This window comes from Bemisia tabaci, chromosome 4 (genome assembly GCF_918797505.1).
Source record: "Bemisia tabaci chromosome 4, PGI_BMITA_v3".
NCBI lineage: Eukaryota > Metazoa > Arthropoda > Insecta > Hemiptera > Aleyrodidae > Bemisia > Bemisia tabaci.
In genome coordinates, this window is record NC_092796.1 from 61,507,047 (window position 1) to 61,527,360 (window position 20,314).

Sequence of the window (20,314 nt, forward strand, 5' to 3'; positions counted from 1 at the left end):
TTTCAAAGAAAACCAATGGCATCATCATGTTTCTCCCGAAATTTTACAGAAGAGAAAATACTAAACTCGCAAATCCTTGACACACGCAAGAATTCAATTTAAAGGCAACGAGAATCCATAAACCGCTCAAAATTTGTCACTATGAATGAATGCTGAACACGACCGAATTTACGCGCATTTTTTTCTCATCTCGAGTTCCTTCTCTTCCGCGTGGACTGCCATTCAAACTGTGGCTAAAATGACTACACGGAAGACGCGAACCCTCAAATGGACGTATTTCTGCCAAACGGAACTATGTGCATTAAGACATGAGCCCTGAGACCCACGAGAATATATGCATTTCAGGGCTCACGTCACAATGCACATAGTTCCGTTCAGGCAGAAATACGTCCAAATGACGCACGAGTCAGCCACAAAAGTTGGACTCGGAGCAAAGGTCCGCGGGTTTTAACAATGATCGAGAGCTGTTAGTCTCACTCCTCGACGCGTTATAAAAAAAGAAGAAGAAAAAATAAATAAATAAGTAAGACGTTGGTAAAGTTTGAGCGGCGGTGGCGAGGGAGCGGCGGTTGACGGGAAGGGCGGAGGGGCCAAGGCGAGGGATGGAAAGGGAAGCGGAAGACAGGGCGGAGGGGAAGGAAGGAAGCGAAACGTTGTCATTGTTGGTAGCGGAGAGGAGGGCACTGGCCACACATCAGCCCCAAGTTGGGAGCTTCCGCCAAAACCCGGCCGCCGTCCCGAGGAAAAACGCCCTATCAACATTCCAACATTGCCAAATCTCCCTTGATAAAACAGGTACATTTGAGAAAGGTCATGCATAATTTTCCCTGAAATTTTCACGTATTTTAGATTGAATTACGAACCAAATTGTCCGAAAAACTGGACGAAAAATATACGCGACTTTTCCATTAAATTTGTATACATTTGAAGGAAATTTGGCAACGTTGGAAGGTGCATACGGCGTTTCTTCTCGGACCCGGGTTCAGCGTGCCCCGGGGCCCTTTTTTCCGTATTCAAACATGCAAAGAGGAAGCCCGGGAGTTCTCACAATTCAACACGCTATAACTGAATTTACGAGGCCGGCGTCGGACGTAAATCATGGGCCCGACTTAATACTACACTTACCAGCTAGCGCCGGTAATTATCCGAAAACTTAGCGCCGCCGACGACGGTCGCTCCGCGCCGCGCGCCGCTTCCAGTGTGTGTTCAATCCTAATTTGCTTATGAACGAATCCCGAATTTCACGTCATAAACCTCCCTCGCAAACCTGTTACAACTTGCCCGGAGACATTAGCACTTGTTTTAATGAATACCCCGCCCCCCGCCCCATCGCCGCGACATCCTGCCCACCCTCCCGACGAGTGTCGTTTCCCGCCCTTCGGGACCTCTTGCCATTGAGTCATTAGCCCCCGCACTGGTGACACCAAGAACGGCGATTGGGAGTGGAACGAGAACAAACGTCAGAAATTTCCGTCGATGATAATTCTCGAATCCATGCAGCGTCGCGCCATAAGTTCTTTTGTTCGAAATGCGGAGAGCGCCATGCTCCAGGTTTACTTCTCGTTGGTCGCGGCCGCTCGAAAATCGTCGAGTAAGGCTTATCAATAAGGGCAGCGCGTTTTTGGGCCCTTTCGGAATGTCCTTAATCCCACGATTTTTTGCTCATTCAAGGTGTATTTTTTCAGGAAAACAACCATATTTAGTCATTTTCGGTCTTTTCATGGGTCTTTTACTGGCCTAAACGTGAATCTGAGAAATGTGTTTTTTTATATACGGCGCGTGGTCGTTATGACACAGCGCTGAATGTTGAGAAATCTGCATTTCTTGCCGAAATCGGTTTTCAGCAGGCTGATTATTGAAACTGATAGACAAAACGATAAACAAAGAAGACATGTATGGTTGAAACGGGTGGATGTTACAGACTAAATGGGAGACTGATGAACAAACTATAGGGTCTCTCGCGGGTTATCTACTACTTGCCTTCATTGTCTACTGCAACCATCCGCTTCCACCAATAAGATCGCCCCATTTTCCCTTTGTCCTCTTTGTTTATCGCTTTGTCTATCAATCTCAACAATCAGCCCCCAGACCCATCTTAAGGCATCTAATAGACACAGAAAGAGACCGAAAATGACCAAATCATAAGTGTATTTCGTAAAATATAGACCCTCAATGAACAAAAAATAATCGGGTTGAGGAAGTTGAGGGTGAGCCCAAAAACGGTTCTTATCCATAAACCTCCTTCAACCTAAAAATTAGGCAATCAAAGTGCATGCGTATACACAATTTTATCCACGGTTCAAGCTACTCGAAACCTACTTAAGCAACAAAGTTTTGCTCCGTGGGGGAGCATAATGATTGTATTTGAATAGGTCAATGTATCTGCGGATAATGAAACGAATGGAGAAAGGGAACACTCACCACTCAATAATAGAATTTTAAAGAATTGTCAAGAACGAATTTCACGTTCAGGAGGCAATCAAGTATTTTTAAAGTTATCCAGGGGCTCGGAGAAGAGAGCAGGCTTTGCCACTGCTGCTAAAGGATAATAAAAGAGGGTTTTAAAAAATCGACAAAAATGCCGCACTTTATACTTGAACTGCCCGGCCACGGTCCCTCGTGGGTGAGTACGTTAATACTTTTGATCATCAAATAGCACGAATCTCTAATTCTGCGTGGAAAAGCGTTCCCAACTAGAGCGAAAAAAAGTCCAAGTTTGTGGAGCACGTAAAATTGAGATTTCAGAAAATCAGAGAGGGGAATGGCTGTGTGTAATCTTGTGTCAAAAGAAAAACATAGAAAAAGAACAAAACACAGAGGGTTTTTTTATTTTTGATGTGAACGAGGAAGAAAGCGGCGCTTTGCGTATAGGGACGAAAAGGTAGGCAAGCTACGCAGTCAGATCAAACAATAATATTACGTATTATTCGACCTCTCTTCACTTTCACTCTTTCCTTTGCAAATTTTACAGCTATTTCCTTGCAATCAATGTTTAAAAATTTATGAGCCTTATGAATATATCGGTTCCCTGATAATAATACTTGATTTTTCGCGGGCCGAGTCCCCTCCCCTCCCCCCCTCTGGATAAATCGTTTCTAATAAAATTGATAAAAATATACCATATTCAAGCATATTGTACATTCTATCTATCGACTTTTTCATTTTCTTCAAAATAATTTTAAAAACTAATTATGAATATGTCCCGTGAATCACTGTCTACCTCTCATGATTTTCTTCAGTGAAAGAATCTTGAGCAAACTGTCAGAAACTCACTAAAATAGAACCTCAGTGAACCTCTCGTCCCGTAATCATCTCAATTTTATGATAAATTGTCAGATCATTCCAAGATCTTCAGATCATTCAGAATTTAAAGAGAATATCCGCACGCAAAGAAAGCAAAATCAGAGCCATCTTCCCAGTTTTGTCCTTTTTCATATTTTTTATCGTTTTTCACTTTCTTAAAGGATAATTCTTAATGAATCATGTCAATTCGTCATCATACTACTAAAAACAATCATGCTTCAAACATAATTCTTTCAGAGCAAAGTTGAAATATTTAGTAATCTGAGATAATTCTCCTGAGGTACATGCAAGAGAAGACACAGCAGGGACCGATTTCAGGAATAATATTTAATTTGATCGATTTTTTGGGAGAAAAACATTCAGAATTTTCCCAGAGTTATTAAAGAAAATACGGCAACGCCTGAAGGCTCAGACGGCGTTTTTCCTTAGCACGGCAGCGTAGAGAGCTGATCAGACCAAATGGAAAGTGGCCTCGCTGAAGAAGGTGCAGAAATGTTGACAACAGGGGAGAACCAACTCGAGGGATTGAAGATGATGAAATGCAGAGTTTATAACACCCATGCCGTTCCTTTTCGCCGAGAACCGAGAAAAGCCCGGCTCCTTCTCTCCCCCCCCCCCCCCCCATTCACCTCTTCGCGTAGAATAATACTATGCCGACCGAAATTCAGATATAGGTGGGGGTTCCGTAAGCTCAGTTCAATCTGCGGTTGGAAACTGTATAACTTCATAGATCCTATCGAAATTTCTCGACTCGCAATATTCGAGTTGAGTGAGGTACAATTACGCCAACTGATTTTATCTATTCTAATGAGTTAGTGAGTACATGCATATTTTTTTTTTTTTTTTTTTTTTTTTTTTTTTTTTTTTTTTTTTTTTTTTGGCAACACCCTTTGGATTTTGGAAGGTCATCGTGTTGTCCAATGCATGAACCGTCCACGTCCACATCGTACATCTAACTTTGAATTGGATGTGGCGATCTTTTTCGAAAGAACGGTGTTTAGCAAAATAGACGTCAGAAAATATCTCAGCCAATGGACGCAACCCAGCGGCGATAGTAACACATTGATACAACTATTCATGCTTTGAAGCTGTCTGTGTTGCGTTTGTGAAAATGAAGGCGCGCGGCCTGATTTTGTATGCTCGCACGGGGAAGTTTTCATACGCCGCGCCACCGCATCCTGGATGGAATGCATTTTACAACAAGGAACCACAATTTCTGGCTCATGCATAAAAACACCTATCTACATGTTAAATTTAGTGACACGTGTTGTTTCTAGAATGATCCACAAATTGTAGTTCCTAATTGTATAATGACTGAAGTAGTGATTTAATATCCTCTGAATTATCAACTGAAGTAATTCATCAAGATGCATGTGGGGAAACGTTTAATCAAACTGAAAACATAAACATGTGCTCGATCAAAAGTTTTCCAAAACTTCTTGCATATTGTAATTTTAATATGATTGCACAACATAAATATAAATAATACATTTTCGTGTAAAACAATTGTCAGAGTATATTTTGCGGGGAAGTCAGAGAAAAAAATCCGCTTATAGGCTCAGTGCATAAATAGAAACTAATTATCGTAACTAGAACGCGTAACTTCATGCTGATACTTCGAAATTTGTAGTTCTTTACGTTGTGAAGCGAGAGAAACCAAATCAAATTGAATTATTGATCAAAATGTTCACAGTATAACTTGCCTGCGATGGATAAATTCTGGCATTTTCTTTGAATAGGTCTTTCCTTTTTTTTCTTCTTCGCACACCCGTAATCTGTAACAAGAAGTCGTGGTGCACTCTGAAATTCTCATTCCGTTTTGAATTCACAACTTTGTCAATGTCACAACAAACCTTATGAACAACAGAACTGACGCAGATTTATGAAGAAAATAGCGTCACGTCGGCAACCGAGCCGTTTTGACAGACTCAAAATTGCAAGGTTACCCCTGGTTCATGTAAAATTGGTTACAGCGGCGAGGCGCGAATGATCGACTTTCCATATTTCCCCATTTAAAACTGCGGTAAAGAATCGACTATTAAGATGTTCGTCGCAAACACCTTGTCTATCGATCCTTTTCCGTATATTTAAATGACAGACTAATCGATATATCGCAAAGCACGCCACGCCACTGGTTGGTTAACCGCACCCAATCTGGAAACCCCTTCTCGTGTAGAGATCTTTCATCCTTCAACGGGATTTTGAATTAATCCTTTCGTTCACTACAAAAAGTGAGGGCTGGAACAGGGGAAACGTAACCGCATCCTTGATCTTCGGCCGATATTTTACGTAACATTTATTTTCTTTCATGTTGGTTCACCGGAAAGTGAATACTTTCGCTACACATTAATTAATAAGCTAAAAGAAATGTCACATCCTACATCATTTTGATGGTCTACATACTTGCGGATTTTAGCGTCTAGGGCCAATTTGGGTTCCTTCCCCATCCAAAAAAACTGATATCGTATCAAAGGTAGGTTTTGGTAGTACATGTGTACATAATTTATTATTAATTTGCTTTTTAACCTCAAAATTTTCTTCGTCTTGGACGCAAACTTCCCAGTAAAATTATGTTTGTCAAATTGAGTCGAAACATTGAATTTTGAGTTTTTGATCGAAACTCTCACTGATATCCTAATAATGAATAACTTGCGCTGTATTTAAATCATTTGTGTGTCATTGGGAAGTTTAGAATTGCATTATCCTTCTTTGTGCGCTTCAAGACAGATCAGAACGTTTAAAGGATTTTTCTCTGTAACTTAAAACCGCTATAAAAGTGGTTTCGTCTGACGCTTTTAGGCGTTTTTTGTCCCTTTAAGTTCCTCACAATATCCATCTGTGGTCTGATACCGACAACTTAATTTTTCTATACTATGATCCCTTTGGCCATGGGCCTTTCAATCGCCACAAATGAATAGCGTGTTGTTTGAGAAACGTGGAGGTACTGAAACTAAAAAAAGGTGATATTAGATAACTGCAAGCGCGTTTGACTACATATTTTCAGCCGTAATCAATTCATGATCTCTCTTCATTCTTCCAACTTTTGGTACAAATAAATTGTCAGGTTAATGCATGTTTGACTCAACGCAAGCAGTTTGCATGTTTGTCTCAGTTTGAATGAAACCCACGGCTAGTCCAGCATAACAAAGCCCTCAAGTTGTCTGTTTTCAGCGGTTACGGAGCGGCCAAGAAACTTGCGTGCGTTTTGCATGCACTTACTTGATCCAGTTTGTCTTCGCGAGATTTATGAGCTATGCTTAACCTGTCATTAAGTTTCTTGAATCATTCATTACACCCTAGCTTAGGTCTAGATACTGTCAGTTTCATTGTCTCAATGTCCATTATTTCGCCTTCATTCCTATATTCATAGCTTTTCTGTCTCACATTGCACTTCCCTCCATAGTTATTTATTTATTCCTCATGGTCCGAAAGCCTACCTTCCTCTATGTTTTTTATCATCCCTTTTTTATTTGTCTCCTTCTCTAAATTCATTTGCTAGATTTAACCTTTATTTTACTTTACCTCTATCTCAGATTTTCCTTTAAGAGGATACCTAGTCATCGGTCAATTTATTTCATATCCGGATTCTAGGAGAAGGTTCCTTGTTCCTTACATTCTTACATTCTAAGAAGTTTCTCAAATGTTTTAAAAATTTTCAAAAATTGCAAACCTGCCTCGCCCCCTCCATTTTATACTAATTTTTATCAATTGTTTATGATTTGAAGTTCAATTTTGAATGACTAACATGATAACTCACACCAATGAGCAACATTGATTTCAGAGAATTCACTCATCCCAAAATGTTTAAGTCTCATGAATAAATATTCAATGATCTCGGTGCAGAGCGGCATTCTTAATGAAACGTAGAAGCAACTGTCGCCTCCAATCCGATTTAGAATGTCCGTGTCTGGTAAATCTTTCGTGGTTAGAAATTAAATCTATTTTCTTTAGTATATGTGGACATGACTCAATACAGAATGTCACTTTAAATTTTTGACTGAAACTTTTAAACCACTATTTTATTTGAAAAAATTAGGAATGGACGTATTTATATGAATAGGACTATTCACCACGCAAATCCTATAAATGCATACATAGCTCCTTTTGATTTGATTTATTCTCACATGGATCCTTTCAGCATACATATATCCAAATTAGATTTCTACTTTTTAGTCATGAATCATTGTAAAAAAGGCCCCTTGTAAGTGTCTTGTAATTGTATTTTGATGGTTGTCATAAAAGCAGTTACCAAAAATTATCAATTTTGAAAGGTTCAATCAAAATTCTATGACCAGTAATGACGGAAGTACCACGTGCCACGAATGTAATGTAGATGACATCATTCATTGAACTTCATGTTTTTTTCTATCGTTTTCCCATCTTCTTTTTCCTTCAACAATGAATCTGGTATTGCCAAAAATATATCTTTCATCGCTGATTAATAAATTGTTAGGTGGTAATAGTTTGCCCTGCACGGGGAAGATTAAGAGAGGAAAAAGTTAGCTACTGTATAGCTCAAACGGCAAAGTCCTCGTTTTTGTCGGTTGAGAAACTCTATCATTTCAGCACATCTTCAATTTGATTGCGTTTTGCAAAAGGGAACCAAGAGCATTCCAATCTCTCTAACATTTTACAACTTTTTTTACCTTGCAAATATAAAGTGATCATCCAACTAAGTTATATCTTTACTCCCAATAAACTATAAATTCAAGACGAAAAATACCTTCGTAAAGTTAACATTTTGCATGAATCAGTTATTTCATTGCAAAGAATATAATTTGCACAATGCTAGCAACATTGAAATGCTCGTGGCTCCTTCATGCAAAATACAATCTAGTTATTTTTTGCTCTCCATATTTCTTGCTGATGTAGATCCTGCAGCAGTCAACAAATACACTTTTGTCACAGGCACAATTTATCCTTTTAAAGCCTTAAAAATAGAAAAATCCACGGCAGTGTGAATTTTCGTTGGAAACAAAAAAAATTGAAGAGCCTTGATTTTTCTTCATAGGGAACACTTGCCATGAAGAGCAGAAGGAATGGGACCCAGTTTGGGGTTTTGAGAAGAAATTGAATAAGTTATTCTCGCAGAAGCCAAGTCATAAATTGTTTCATTCTCCGAGTCTCTCCATCGATGCTATAAAAGTGAACGAGAATAAGAGCTGAGAAAAAATCAGGAGTGAGGGACGGGCTAAGAGAGTTGATAGCGAACGGGGGAGGGGAGGGGGAAGACATTCAATCTAAATAAATGGGAGCGCGGGAAAGGTATCAAAAAAAGTCGCGGGCCTGAGACGGATATTTCAAAGTTAGCCGCCGGAGTCATCGGATGTGTAACGAAAATCTATGCGATGACAACGTGATTTAAACAAACTGCTCACCAGAGACGAACACAACACTTTATTAGCCCCCTGCTCCCTCGTCAGCGGCGGCGGGGAGGGAGGGGGTGGGGGGGTCGTGAAGGCACCCTGACACCCTCAACCTTAACCACCCCTCGGCTTCTTAATCGTTACGGTCGACGACTTGTGACGTTCACGGTGGGGTCAGTCATCGGACGTCCTCAGAAAAACAACCTAAAAATCCACGGAATGGTCTCGAGCAGGTCGATTTTTGAAATTGATGGACAAAATGATGGAAACATGAGACAAAGGGAAAATGGAGCGATCCTATTGGTTGAAACGGGAGGTTGTTATAGCTTTATGGAACAAATTATGGACTAACTATGAGGGCTCTCGCGGATTGTTGTTTGTTAGTCTCTGACTTACTTCCTTTAACCATCGCAACCACCCGCTCATTTCAACAGGATCGTTCCATTTTCCTTGTGTCTCTTTTGATTATCGCGGCAATCTAGGATTGCGCGAAAGGTCTAGGAAAATATATGAGTGTTGCGCGAATAGAAATCTTAACATCTGCTACAGGAATGCGCGAATTTAAAATAAAGTTAATTTAAGGTAGACGTTTGGCAAAACAGGACACCGTTGGAGAATAAACGCATTTTTATATTAATGCTGGTTTAGGTTAGTTTGTTGACAAGTCGTCGATGTCTTACCTTCTGATGATAAATGAAGTGAAAAGATTGAATAATGGTCGTGGTTATAAAGAACTTTCCTAACTTTTCTCGGGAAAAATATTTAATCGGGAGAAACGAGGCAACGTTGAAATGCTCTTACGGCATCGAAACACAGCATGGGCCTTTTAGGATCTATTATTCGATGATGCTGCAATTATTATAACGCGAGTTCGAATAATCGCGCCAAACACAGTGCGGCCGATGTTAAACGTGTATTGGCGCCTGCAAGACTGTAGGAATACTTCACGCATTGCGCCAAACAGTGCGGTCGGCGAGGCGTTTAGCTAGCCCATATTAGCGCCTACAAGACTGCATGAATACTTCTCGCATTGCGTCAAACGCAGTTCAGTCGGTCGGTTGGCGTGAAACGCATATCCGCGCCCACAAGACTGTAGGAATGCTGCCTCTAGCACTCTAGATTCTTACAATTATTTAATATTTTAATTTTAACTTTTTATTCATGTTTTAATTTTTTTGTTTCCTACTTCTTTTAAGTATTTATCATAAACATTACGTGAACACCTAAGATTTTTTATGCTTTTGAAAATCTGCACATAAGATACGCAGAGCGCCCCAGGGGACTGGACCGCGGAACGGTCAGGGAGAGTAGCCCCTAGTTTAATTGAAAATGGTAATCTCATCGTTTTTTATAATCCGTGACCAGATCAAGTAACGAGCTTCCTCCAAAAACGATCAGCTAGAACTGGCAATTACACGATAGGACTTACTTTCCAAGCAGCCAAGTCTATGCCTCTAATTTCCTCTCCTTCGACGATGAGCCGATCGGTCGGAGACGCCGAGGCGGCAATCTTGCTGACGCCGTAATCTAAATTACGTGCGTTAACCACGTCGATAATCATAGCGCCGCAAGTATTTAATAGCATTCCATCGCGAGGGAACAATTATGGGAATCTTCAAACCAGCCGTGTCAAAGGTTTCAATCTTCACTCGAACGGCGCAACGGCGCGGCGGGCAAGTGCAAGGAGCAAGGGTGTTACCAACAAGTGGTGGCTCACGGCTTAAGACAATATTCCATCTTCGTTTTTGGGGGGCAAGGGAGGGCTCAGTAAGGGGAGGCGGGTTTGCATGCATGACGAAACATTTTAGCAAACCAGAGACTAGCGACTCAGAGGGTTGAGAGGATGAGGGGGGAGAGAGAGTAAGGGCACAGAGAGAGAAGGGACGTTATTCTAGAGGAAGGATAAGAGCATTTTGAGAATCTCAGGTAACCAAAACTAAGGACAGGCTTTAGTTTGGGAGTGCAAAAGAGAGGAAGGCCATAGAGAGAAGGATAGGAAGACTGGAACAGTGAAAAAACGAATGAATTCAGTGGATGGGTTGAGAATAAAATGAACGGAGAGAAGGACAGATTGTGAAATGAAGAAGGGTAAAGAGAGACGGAAACATTTGCAGTGCTGCCATTTCCCGGATCAATTCCTAACTTTGAAACTTTTCAATTTTTTGTCATTCCTCCCGGAATCTTTGGGATTCCCAGAGTCGTTTTTTTTTAAAAATATTTCTGTTATATCTCTTTTTTTTACTATTTTGAGCGATATACCGTTTATTCCATTTCCGAATGCCTGGCTCAGCTCAGATTGATTCCTCCGTGCCGTGTAAATCGATTTCCTATTCAGAAGTAATGTTTCCAGACCCATAGCCTTACCTCGTTGACTTCTCCTGTCATTTTCCGCATTTTTCAGCATCAATTTCCAAATTCCCATGAACAAGAAATGTAAAAATGGTACCGAACCGTGTGAATCATCTTCTCTTTCAAAATATATTCCAGAGGTTTCCCCCTTAATTTACATATTTCTATTCTTTTCATGCCAATTCGACGTGTTTTTACCCCGGAGCTTTTGAAAAAAATCCGAACAAAAAAGTTGGATGATTAAAACAGGGAGAAGAATGATGGTACTATGCATTTATTGTGAGTTTTTTACATGCTTAGAATGGTAACATGCTTTCATGCTGAAACCATTCCAAGCATGTAAAAAACTCGCAATAAATGCATAGTACCATCATTCTTCTCCCTGTTTTAATCATTTAACTACGGTACTACTGTACCAAAAAATGTTTCAAATATAAGTTGGAAATCCGGAATCTTGGACGGAGGGAACCTGGCAGCAGTGCGTTTGACAAAGACTGAGTTGAAATCAAGATGAAGAAAGTGAGACGTGGGCGAGCGGAAGGAGGAGAGGAGAGTTTTTGCAAGGAGGTGCTGCAAGGCCATGTAAGGATTAGAGGTAATTAATCTCCGAGAAGAGAGAATTTGGATCCCTCCCCGTTCGCCCCGATGTATATATATCTTCCCGTAATTATGTCATTATTTAACTCTCCCTTTCTCACCTCCGTTCCCTCCTCAGTTAGGAGCGCGCTCTACTTCCGCCGCACTTTCGTTTAATTGTATTTGAAACTGCAGAAAAACGAATTTTGTCATCATTATGAGGTAGTTGTAACTTATCTGCATCGATGTCTCCGAGACCTGTGCACCGTTGCACCACCGCCTCTCCTGCCTCTCCTGCCTCCCACCCATTAACCCTATTTTCTTAATCGAATTTTCTTGCTCTTCCATCACTTCTGCTTACCCCGCTTTACCTTTCGGCAGACCGTCTTTTGCAGTCGAGTGCATGCCCCCGTCGCAGGGACCAGAGCTCCCGTCCTAAGGAACAACGCCGTATCAACATTCCAGAGTTGCCAAATTTCCTCCGATAAAATGGTTATTTTTTAGGAAAGTTACGAATATTTTCCTTGAAATTTTCAGACATTTATGTTCAAGTCACAAACAAGATCATCTGAGATTTTGGGGAGAAAAGTATTTATAAATATTCCTGAAAATTTGTGATTTGGCGAAGGAAATTTGGCAACGTCTGACGGTTCATACGGCGTTTTTCCTGAGCATGGCAGAGAGTATCAGGGAGCTGGGAGGAGGGGGGTCGGATTGAGGGGGTGGAAGGAAGGGGAGGAGGGGTTCGGATCAGGGGAGCCAGTCAACTAAAGCAGACGTCTTTTCCACTTGCTCGAAACCACTCATTTGAATCTGAAGTTTGCACTTTTAGTGAATGTGTCTAATGACTTCAATTTAATGGTAATGCGGCATAGTTCTGAAAAATCGGCGAATGTGATGTATCACACTAATTGTAAGTCTCTGTCTGATACCTGGACGTATTTCCGCTAAACGGAATCACAGACGAATGGGGAAGATGGGGTGTGCTCTAGAAAGCTGCATAAGAAACAATTTAAAGTGGACGTTTTTCCCTTTGGGGAAATGGAAAAGTAGGATGTTACATTCTATTAAACGGAACTAAGCGCCATCTGAATGTAGCCTTCATGAGCCGTGGGCATGTGACAAGAGCGTTGTGGACAGGGATCATGAGTTGAAGACTCCCGACCGTCATTTGGCGTCTCAGTCGTCGCCGTTGACGTATTTGGCGCTTTATAATTCCCATTCATTCTTACCAGCTCACCCCTTCTTTCCCACATGTCTCTGGTTCCGTTTGGTAGAAATATGTATGCCCGCCTAATTCTTTCGAGATCAAATTTTGTGGCGAATTTTGCTCATCCTCTCGGAATGTCTGATGTCTTCAACATTTTTTTCGTTCTCTGAAAGTGGGACTTGCAAAATTCATGAAAATGAAGCACACGGAAAAAAATAAAAAAAAGAGCAGGGAAAAGAAAATAACTCGTTGTATTTGACTTCATGATGTGCGTAAATTAGCAGCTCATCGTTTTTAAGAGAAAAAAAAATATTCCTGTGATCAGAACTTCCATGCAATTAAAAGGGAAAGAAAGTAAGAAAAACAGGATCAAAGTTTATTCCAAATGGCTAATCGCGACAAGAAAAAGAGGTGAAAGTCGTGCCCTAAACCTTCATTCAATTCATTTTTTAAAAGTATGAAGTAAACTGAGCCTCTAGGAATTCATGCGACGAACTAGGATACAAAATACGAATCGTCATGATTAGCGCCTTCAATCAATTGGTTATGCTTTCAGCATTACCACAGAGTTGAAATAGTTACGTATTTAGCTCCTTCCATTTGAAAACTGGGAGAGAAGGTTAACTACATTCATAACCACAGCTTTAATGTGTCAGTGACACCATTTTTTTTTAAAAAAAAGTTTATGCTCTGAAAGTACGGAGTGAACTATGCTCCTAGGTATTTTTTTAGGTTATTTTTAAACTCTGGCAAACAATCCCTGTTTAGAGAATGCCAAAAATGGGATGCGGCTGGAACGATATTTTTGGTGGGCTCTGATGACGTAGCCAGGCGGAGGAAACGGCGTTTACCGATTGGCTAAAGTCAGCTTTAGGTTTCGCCTTGCTACGTCAACCTGGCTATCTGCTTTTGATTGGTCAGATTTTGAATAGCTTTTTCCCATTCAATTAGAAATAACTTTTTCAGCTTTTTAGGAAAAAACACGCTAAATCCTTGTAAAAATTCCTTGCCTTTGCCTCATAAAGACTTTCCCTATAGCTTTCAATCCTACATCTAAGTCCATCTCAAGTTTTTGCGTAATCTGCGCGCGTCTCAAAGCTTTCTCAATAGTGTTAGCTCTGGAAGAAATTGGGCTCAGTCGTGGACTAATTTCTCTCATTAGATAATTTTTATTTTAAATTTTACTTTACGTCAGACACCTCTCTTGATTTTTTTGTTGATAAACTCCATAAGCGTAATCACCACTTGCTTAAGCTTGCGCGTGAAAAGGATCGAGCTCTTGAAAACGGCCAAAACTTGAGCGTAAGCTGGTCAGATCGTTGGTCATGACTCTAATAATATAAATTAATCTCTTAATTGAAAATAGGGGCTCTTTCATGGCAATCGAAGCCGAACTCTCGCAGGTCGTGCTCATGTCAAGCTGATTCGTTGGGCGATAAGACCGAAGTAGAACTTGGACAAAACGCCCCGCTCGGTGGAGCGAAACGGGACTCCGTATAAAATCGATGCATTGAAATTTGTTGTGAGTTATCAAAAGTCGAGGGAGTTTTATCATATCCATCAACAGAAAGTGCATTACCGGGCCCCCCGGATTTCCTACAACCACACCCAAACTCTGCCCGCCACACAGTGGATCGGGTCAAAAGGAGGGGTCGGACAAAAGTTGGAAACTTTAAACTCCTAGAATTCAGTTCATACAAAACTTTGAGGTTTTTAAATTGGTTCCATAGGTTTTCGCGTGAAATTTTCTTTTGTAAGCTTTCCTTGAAATTTAAAATGTGACGAAATAAACATCAAAATTTGCAGTTTTAGTCAAACATTTCGTGTCCTCTTTAATTGACTAGATCCACTGTGCGCCACCCCTACCGTTATATTGACGTTCACGACTTCATCGTTTTCTTGATTTCCGAAGTCTACCACCGCTAAATGTACAATTAATCAATCCAGTTTTTCACGTATCCGTCATTTGGTTCTAATGCGATGTTCATCTCTTGAGTAAAATATCAAGAAAAATAGCATTTCATAGTTGACGGGGGTACTAAACGTCATTTACAAACGAAGAATAAACTAAATTTGAAAATTTTAGACTGAAATTGGATTATCCTTGTGCGTGGAGCCTGTGCTTTTTCTGACAATCGCGATAGCTTGAGGCATTTTTTTACCATAGTTACTCAAGAGGAGTTAACTTTCAGTGAATCTCGTCCAAGATATTTGAGAAAGGATGAACATCTCTCTTCTGTGTTCACAATATGTTCATCGGAAGTGTAGTTGTAAAGGTTTTAATCTATTTTGAGCGTTCACCACGTTAGTAGTGTACGCTCTTTCCCGTCGTTTTGCATCGGGTATGTTACTAATGCATCCATTGGTAAAGGCCCGCACTGCTCCATGGGAATCGGCGCCATTTTTCGTGGCGGGAAGCAATACCTATTTTCTCAATTTTTTTTATTTACCATTTCTACCTTTTTTCTCCTATTTTGTCCACTTTATGTTTGAAGCAGCAATGTTAATATTTTTATACGTAGAATTTTCTTAAACTCTCTCGCAAGAACTTAAACTCCTACTATTTTTTTCCTTTTTGCATTGAAATGCAAGACATTCTCATTAAAGAGCAAGTCCCTAGAATAATTTTCGAACTGTATCCAAACCTCTGCTCCTAATTACAGTTGTGGGAAGTGTAGAAGATCCTAACCATTTTCATAGATTAATATAACATTTTTTCTTGGACACGGAATTAAAGCTCAATATTCAGATACGCCTCAATATCAGATGAAGTATTCTGAGACGATATTTTCTTATGATTGAAGTTGTCAAGTTTGAGAAATTTTTCCCCCCAAGATTGTTATGAAATTTCAAAATACTCCCACGACGTGGCAAACTAGATATTCCGGGAGAACCTCGGAATACTTGTCTTATATCGCATTCGCGAGAAGAGACAATTTACCGTAGCTAAATAAATTGGATTTTAATTTAATCCTTGTCTAAATTCCATCTCTCCCCGTTCTCGGAGCAAAAACTGGGACTCAGCTGAATTCAAAACTGATGTATGTAACCAGTTTTTTATTTGATCCTCGGAACAGACTTTCACAATTTAAAGGAATGACATTTTGAAAGTATCCGAAGTTGATAAATTATACTGCGAAGGCGTGTATTTTCTTTGAAAGCTCACTGTTGATTCTCTGTAACGCGTAACAACGTCCATCGTATATACGAGTGACAGAGATTCAGAAAAAGCATACATTTTTATCGAAGTAAAATCCATTTTCGAGGAAATAAGCAGCTTTTGTCATTTTGTGACAAAAAAAATAAGGAGCGCTCCGAAAGTTGTGATATCCATACCATTTTTAAACCTTGCAGCATTGAATGCAAATGAAGCGTGGAATTTTGTTGTTCTGTGTTGATGTGGTTTTTTCGGTAAGCGAAAATTTTTTGAAAATGTAGCTCTTGACTTTTTTCATCAAAAAAAAAGAAAAAAAAAAAACTGGATCCATGAAAAATATACGTGAATGTTTGATATTTTAACAATTTCCTGTACTTTCAATCTGGGTCGTAGCTGTGCTTGATACCATTTATGGCACAGAAACTGATGCCAATTTTAAATCCTACACTATCATCCAATGATCAAAAAACAACATCACAGAGCAAAAGAAACGAAGAATATGCGTGTTCCGATGCCTTTTCAAAACTGCGCGTCTTTATTCCATTTCGACGCCCAAAAATCTCTGACTTTTTTTCATTTTTAAAAAGAGGAACAACTGACCAAAATGATCTTAATATCTTTCGTAGTTATTTGTAAGTAAGTGAAGAAAATTCAGAAAAAAAGTCAACTTAAATCATTTTCTCTCACAAAACTGAAATCTACGCGGTGATTCGCAATGTTGCAATCGCAGGTATGGTATTTTCCGACTCAAGTCGGTGCATACCGTGGCATGTTACTGTTGTCCGTACATCAAACAATGTGCTGATTCATGACTGTTTATGAAATTTTAAGTTTTCGTTTTTGCCGTGAGAAGAAATATAATATCGATAAAATTTGAGCGCCAAGAGCCAAACATTTACGGAGATGGAAAGAGGGCAAAACACTTTTCACTTCTCACCGGGTCACAAAAAAATATGAAGCTGATACCAACAATCACGTGCCTCTCTCGTTTTCAAAAGTTATGCATCGATTTAGAGATCTGAGCAGTAGACAAAGGACAATCAGGTAGCATTCATTCATGTGATCAATCCATTACCAAGTTTTTATGTCGAACTTTTAAATGGTGAGCAGAGACCCATATCTAATGATTTAACCCTCGGCTTGGTACGTTATGGAAGCAGGGTTAATTTGTGACTGTTTTCAAACGCATATCACCCTTCACCCCCTCTGGCCATTCCCTCTCTTTTACTCTCAAACCGTGCGCGGCGGCCTTTATGCATGTTGTTTATAAATCTATCGCAGGCTAATAGACAAATCAAGCATTTGACAAAGTAGTCGAATAAGTGATTAGTCAAATGTTGACAACATACCAATTCTGTAGGAATTTACAAATATGTTTGAATGCTATATAACTTTGATGGGGAGATTTTACAAAAGTACCAATTTTTCTAAGATTATATAGTTATTGTTTAGACTCAAACTGCTTTTTTATTTATTTATTTATTTTTATTATTATTATTTGTCGCAGATTTTATACATCCGCACAAAGTCTCCTTACAGTAGGAAGAGGGTTATGAAAAGGACGGCAGAGACATTGTGAGGAACTTTGCACACAGAAGAAAAGGGGCTGTTTGAGAAAGCCAATATCAGAAGTATTATATCAGTATCTCAAGAGAATTTCGTAACAACACCGGAAACGCCTGTTGGCATCCATCGGATTTTTAGCCTCAAACTTTACATTATATCTATTCAGCAATTTTTGATAGATGTTCGACTGGTTCTGGAAATTATCATGAAATTACCGAAAATTTAATTGAGTATTCGTAACCCGCAAATTTGAAAATTTTTTATTCAAAAATCAGGAATAATCAGCGATTCAGATCTGAGATATAATTAACCGAATGTTAGACAACGTAATTGACTATCCGCCGTATTGTTTACCCATTTTTCATTTTGTTCATATTGTATTTGTACTTTCGGACTACGTTTTGGTGTGCTTTATCGCTATCCACTTGGTATACCATAAAGCAAAATACCCAATTTGATCATTAGCTTGCGACGTGTTAATAGTGAATTTACTACGCCCCGTTAGCATCGGCTCGCAACGTTGCCAATTGTCTGTCTTATTTTTATTTTACTTCTTCCTCCTCTTCCTCTCTTCATTTTTTTCTCATTCTTTCCTTCTTTTTGATTTTTTCATCCCGTTTCACGGCTTGATGCTGCATTGTTACCGAAGAACTGTTACCAAAACCGAGAAGATAAACGAAGTTCAAAAACCAAAGATTTAACTTTGCAATGGTTTACAACTAGCGTGGACCCAGAAAAACTTTGCACTTTTGTTCCTCCGAAGAGGAAAATTTATCCCGGTCTGTTCTTCCACCTCCTTTCTGTTTGGAAGCAAAGTCCTCTCACGATTAAAAGCAGAGCGCACGTTAACTGGGCACCAATCATGACTAATTGACCAGTGAATGAAGGAACGTGAGCTGGTGTTAAATGCGGCTGTTGAACACTGAGTCCGCCTCGGGCATCGTTTATTTGCACTTTCATTTCCATTTAAATCCTCCAAAAAATTGCTCTAGCGCTTTTCCAAAGAAGTTTCAACACTGAAAAAAAATCTCCGGCCGTGAAAACCGCTTTTACGGGGTATATAGACACATCGTCCAGAGGCCGAAAGTTCCGGCATAGCACCCGGCGTAGTAGAGGCTATGGCTCCAGGACCCGAAAGTTTCGGCCTCTGAACCCAGAAAAGACGGATTGTCTATACAGCCCGTAATTTTTTCTCTTAGTGTAAAGAAGTCGATTTAGGCCAAGTCTATGTAGACATACCATCCGCGCTCCGAGCTCAGGGGCCGAAAGTTCCGGGCGTAGCACCCGAAACAGTCGAAGCTAATGCTCCAGCACCCGGAACTTTCGGCCTCTGAGCGCGGAATGCGGACGGTATGTCTATATAGGCCGTAACCTTTTTCTTTTCAGTGCGATTTAGGGCAAGTCACCACAGGTTTGGTTAATGAAGTTTTGTTAACGCGAGGTTTTTTGGTCTGTTGACAGCTGCACGCTTTGCGGAACCTGATGCAAGGCTACAAAAGTGACCCTCCGGAGCCGCTGGGCGACAACTTCCGACCCGTCCGCCCGCTCAACGACAGGCCGCTCCGCACCAACATCGACTTCAACCTAAAAGAGGTGAGCACCCTCTTCCGTCCTCTAACCTCCAGTCTCCAAGAATAACAGCCTATGAACCTCCGAATGTCGCCAAATTTCCTCTCGGAAAATATCCATTTGTGAAGACAGTCATGCATGTTTTACCTTGACATTTTCAGAAACTTTCAATGAAACTGCGAAAACAATTCTATGAGAAATCGGAGGGAATGTACTTCAAATTATACAAAAAAGTATCGATTTATACAATGAATTTTGGCAACGCTTGAAAGTTCATAAGATTTTCTTCCTTAGGACGGTAGTAATCGCGTTAGGCCCAGTTCACCACCACGCTGGAATAACTCGGCGGACTCACCCCTCCCTGCGCCCCGCTTGACCCGCACTAAACGAAATTAACAAGGTGCCGCTTCCATATCGCCACCCATCATTTCATTTTCGCTAAGCAAATAAAAAGTTCCTCGTATCATCTATCTTCCCCTTCCATCTCTCGACTTGGAATCAAACAATTTCAGCAAGAAAATAGGGCTAGCCCAAAAATCGAGATCAGTGGAGTTGTCCGTCACGGATCAACACATCGCATTGCGCATTTCTTTGTGCAGCTATGAAAAAAATTCAGATCGTTAATTTATTAATTAGTTAGAAGGCACAAAAAATTGAAAAGGTTTAAAGGAATATAAGTAGAAAGGAACCAAGCCACATCAGCTATTTCAAAATTTAATCGGGCAATTTAATTTGTTACATGAACAATGAACATGGCTGGGCAGATTTTTGTGCAATATCCAGTGAATTATTTGCGTGATTCGAGGTAAATTCCTCAAATTTCACAAAGGAATCCGCACAATCGCTTTCTTGTAAAAAATTAATTTGCCCAATTGAATTCAGCAATTGCTGATGTGACTTGGTTCCTTTCTGCTGAACGCGGTCCAATTAGAGGTCTAAACTCAAAGAGAGTCGGACGAGTAAGACATAAAAAAGAAGTGAAACCAAAAGAGCAATTTTTTAAGGTTAAATTTCCCCAATTTACTTGAATTTTTCCAGAGAAAGTTCATAATCCATTCAATTTCCTCTGTAGACTCCACGAAGTAAACGACCACCTTCCATGGCCAACCATGAAGACCCTCGTAGTTGGTTTCCTTTCAATCGACTGCTGCTGGAATGCCACCCATCCTCATAGGTAGATCCAGGGGGCCGTAGGGGGGCGTGCGCCCCTCCTCCCGT

The 20,314-nt window shown here is 40.2% G+C and overlaps 1 protein-coding gene across 1 annotated transcript in view; it reads left to right on the plus strand.

Annotated features, from left to right (window-relative positions):
- LOC109031788 (carbonic anhydrase-related protein 10) overlaps positions 1 to 20,314 on the plus strand; it is a 115,977-nt gene that overhangs the window by 87,066 nt on the left and 8,597 nt on the right. Inside the window, exon 9 of the mRNA XM_019043540.2 lies at positions 18,989 to 19,120. Within this exon, the coding sequence (XP_018899085.1) occupies positions 18,989 to 19,120 (132 nt within the window). The remainder of the gene's footprint in view (positions 1 to 18,988; positions 19,121 to 20,314) is intronic.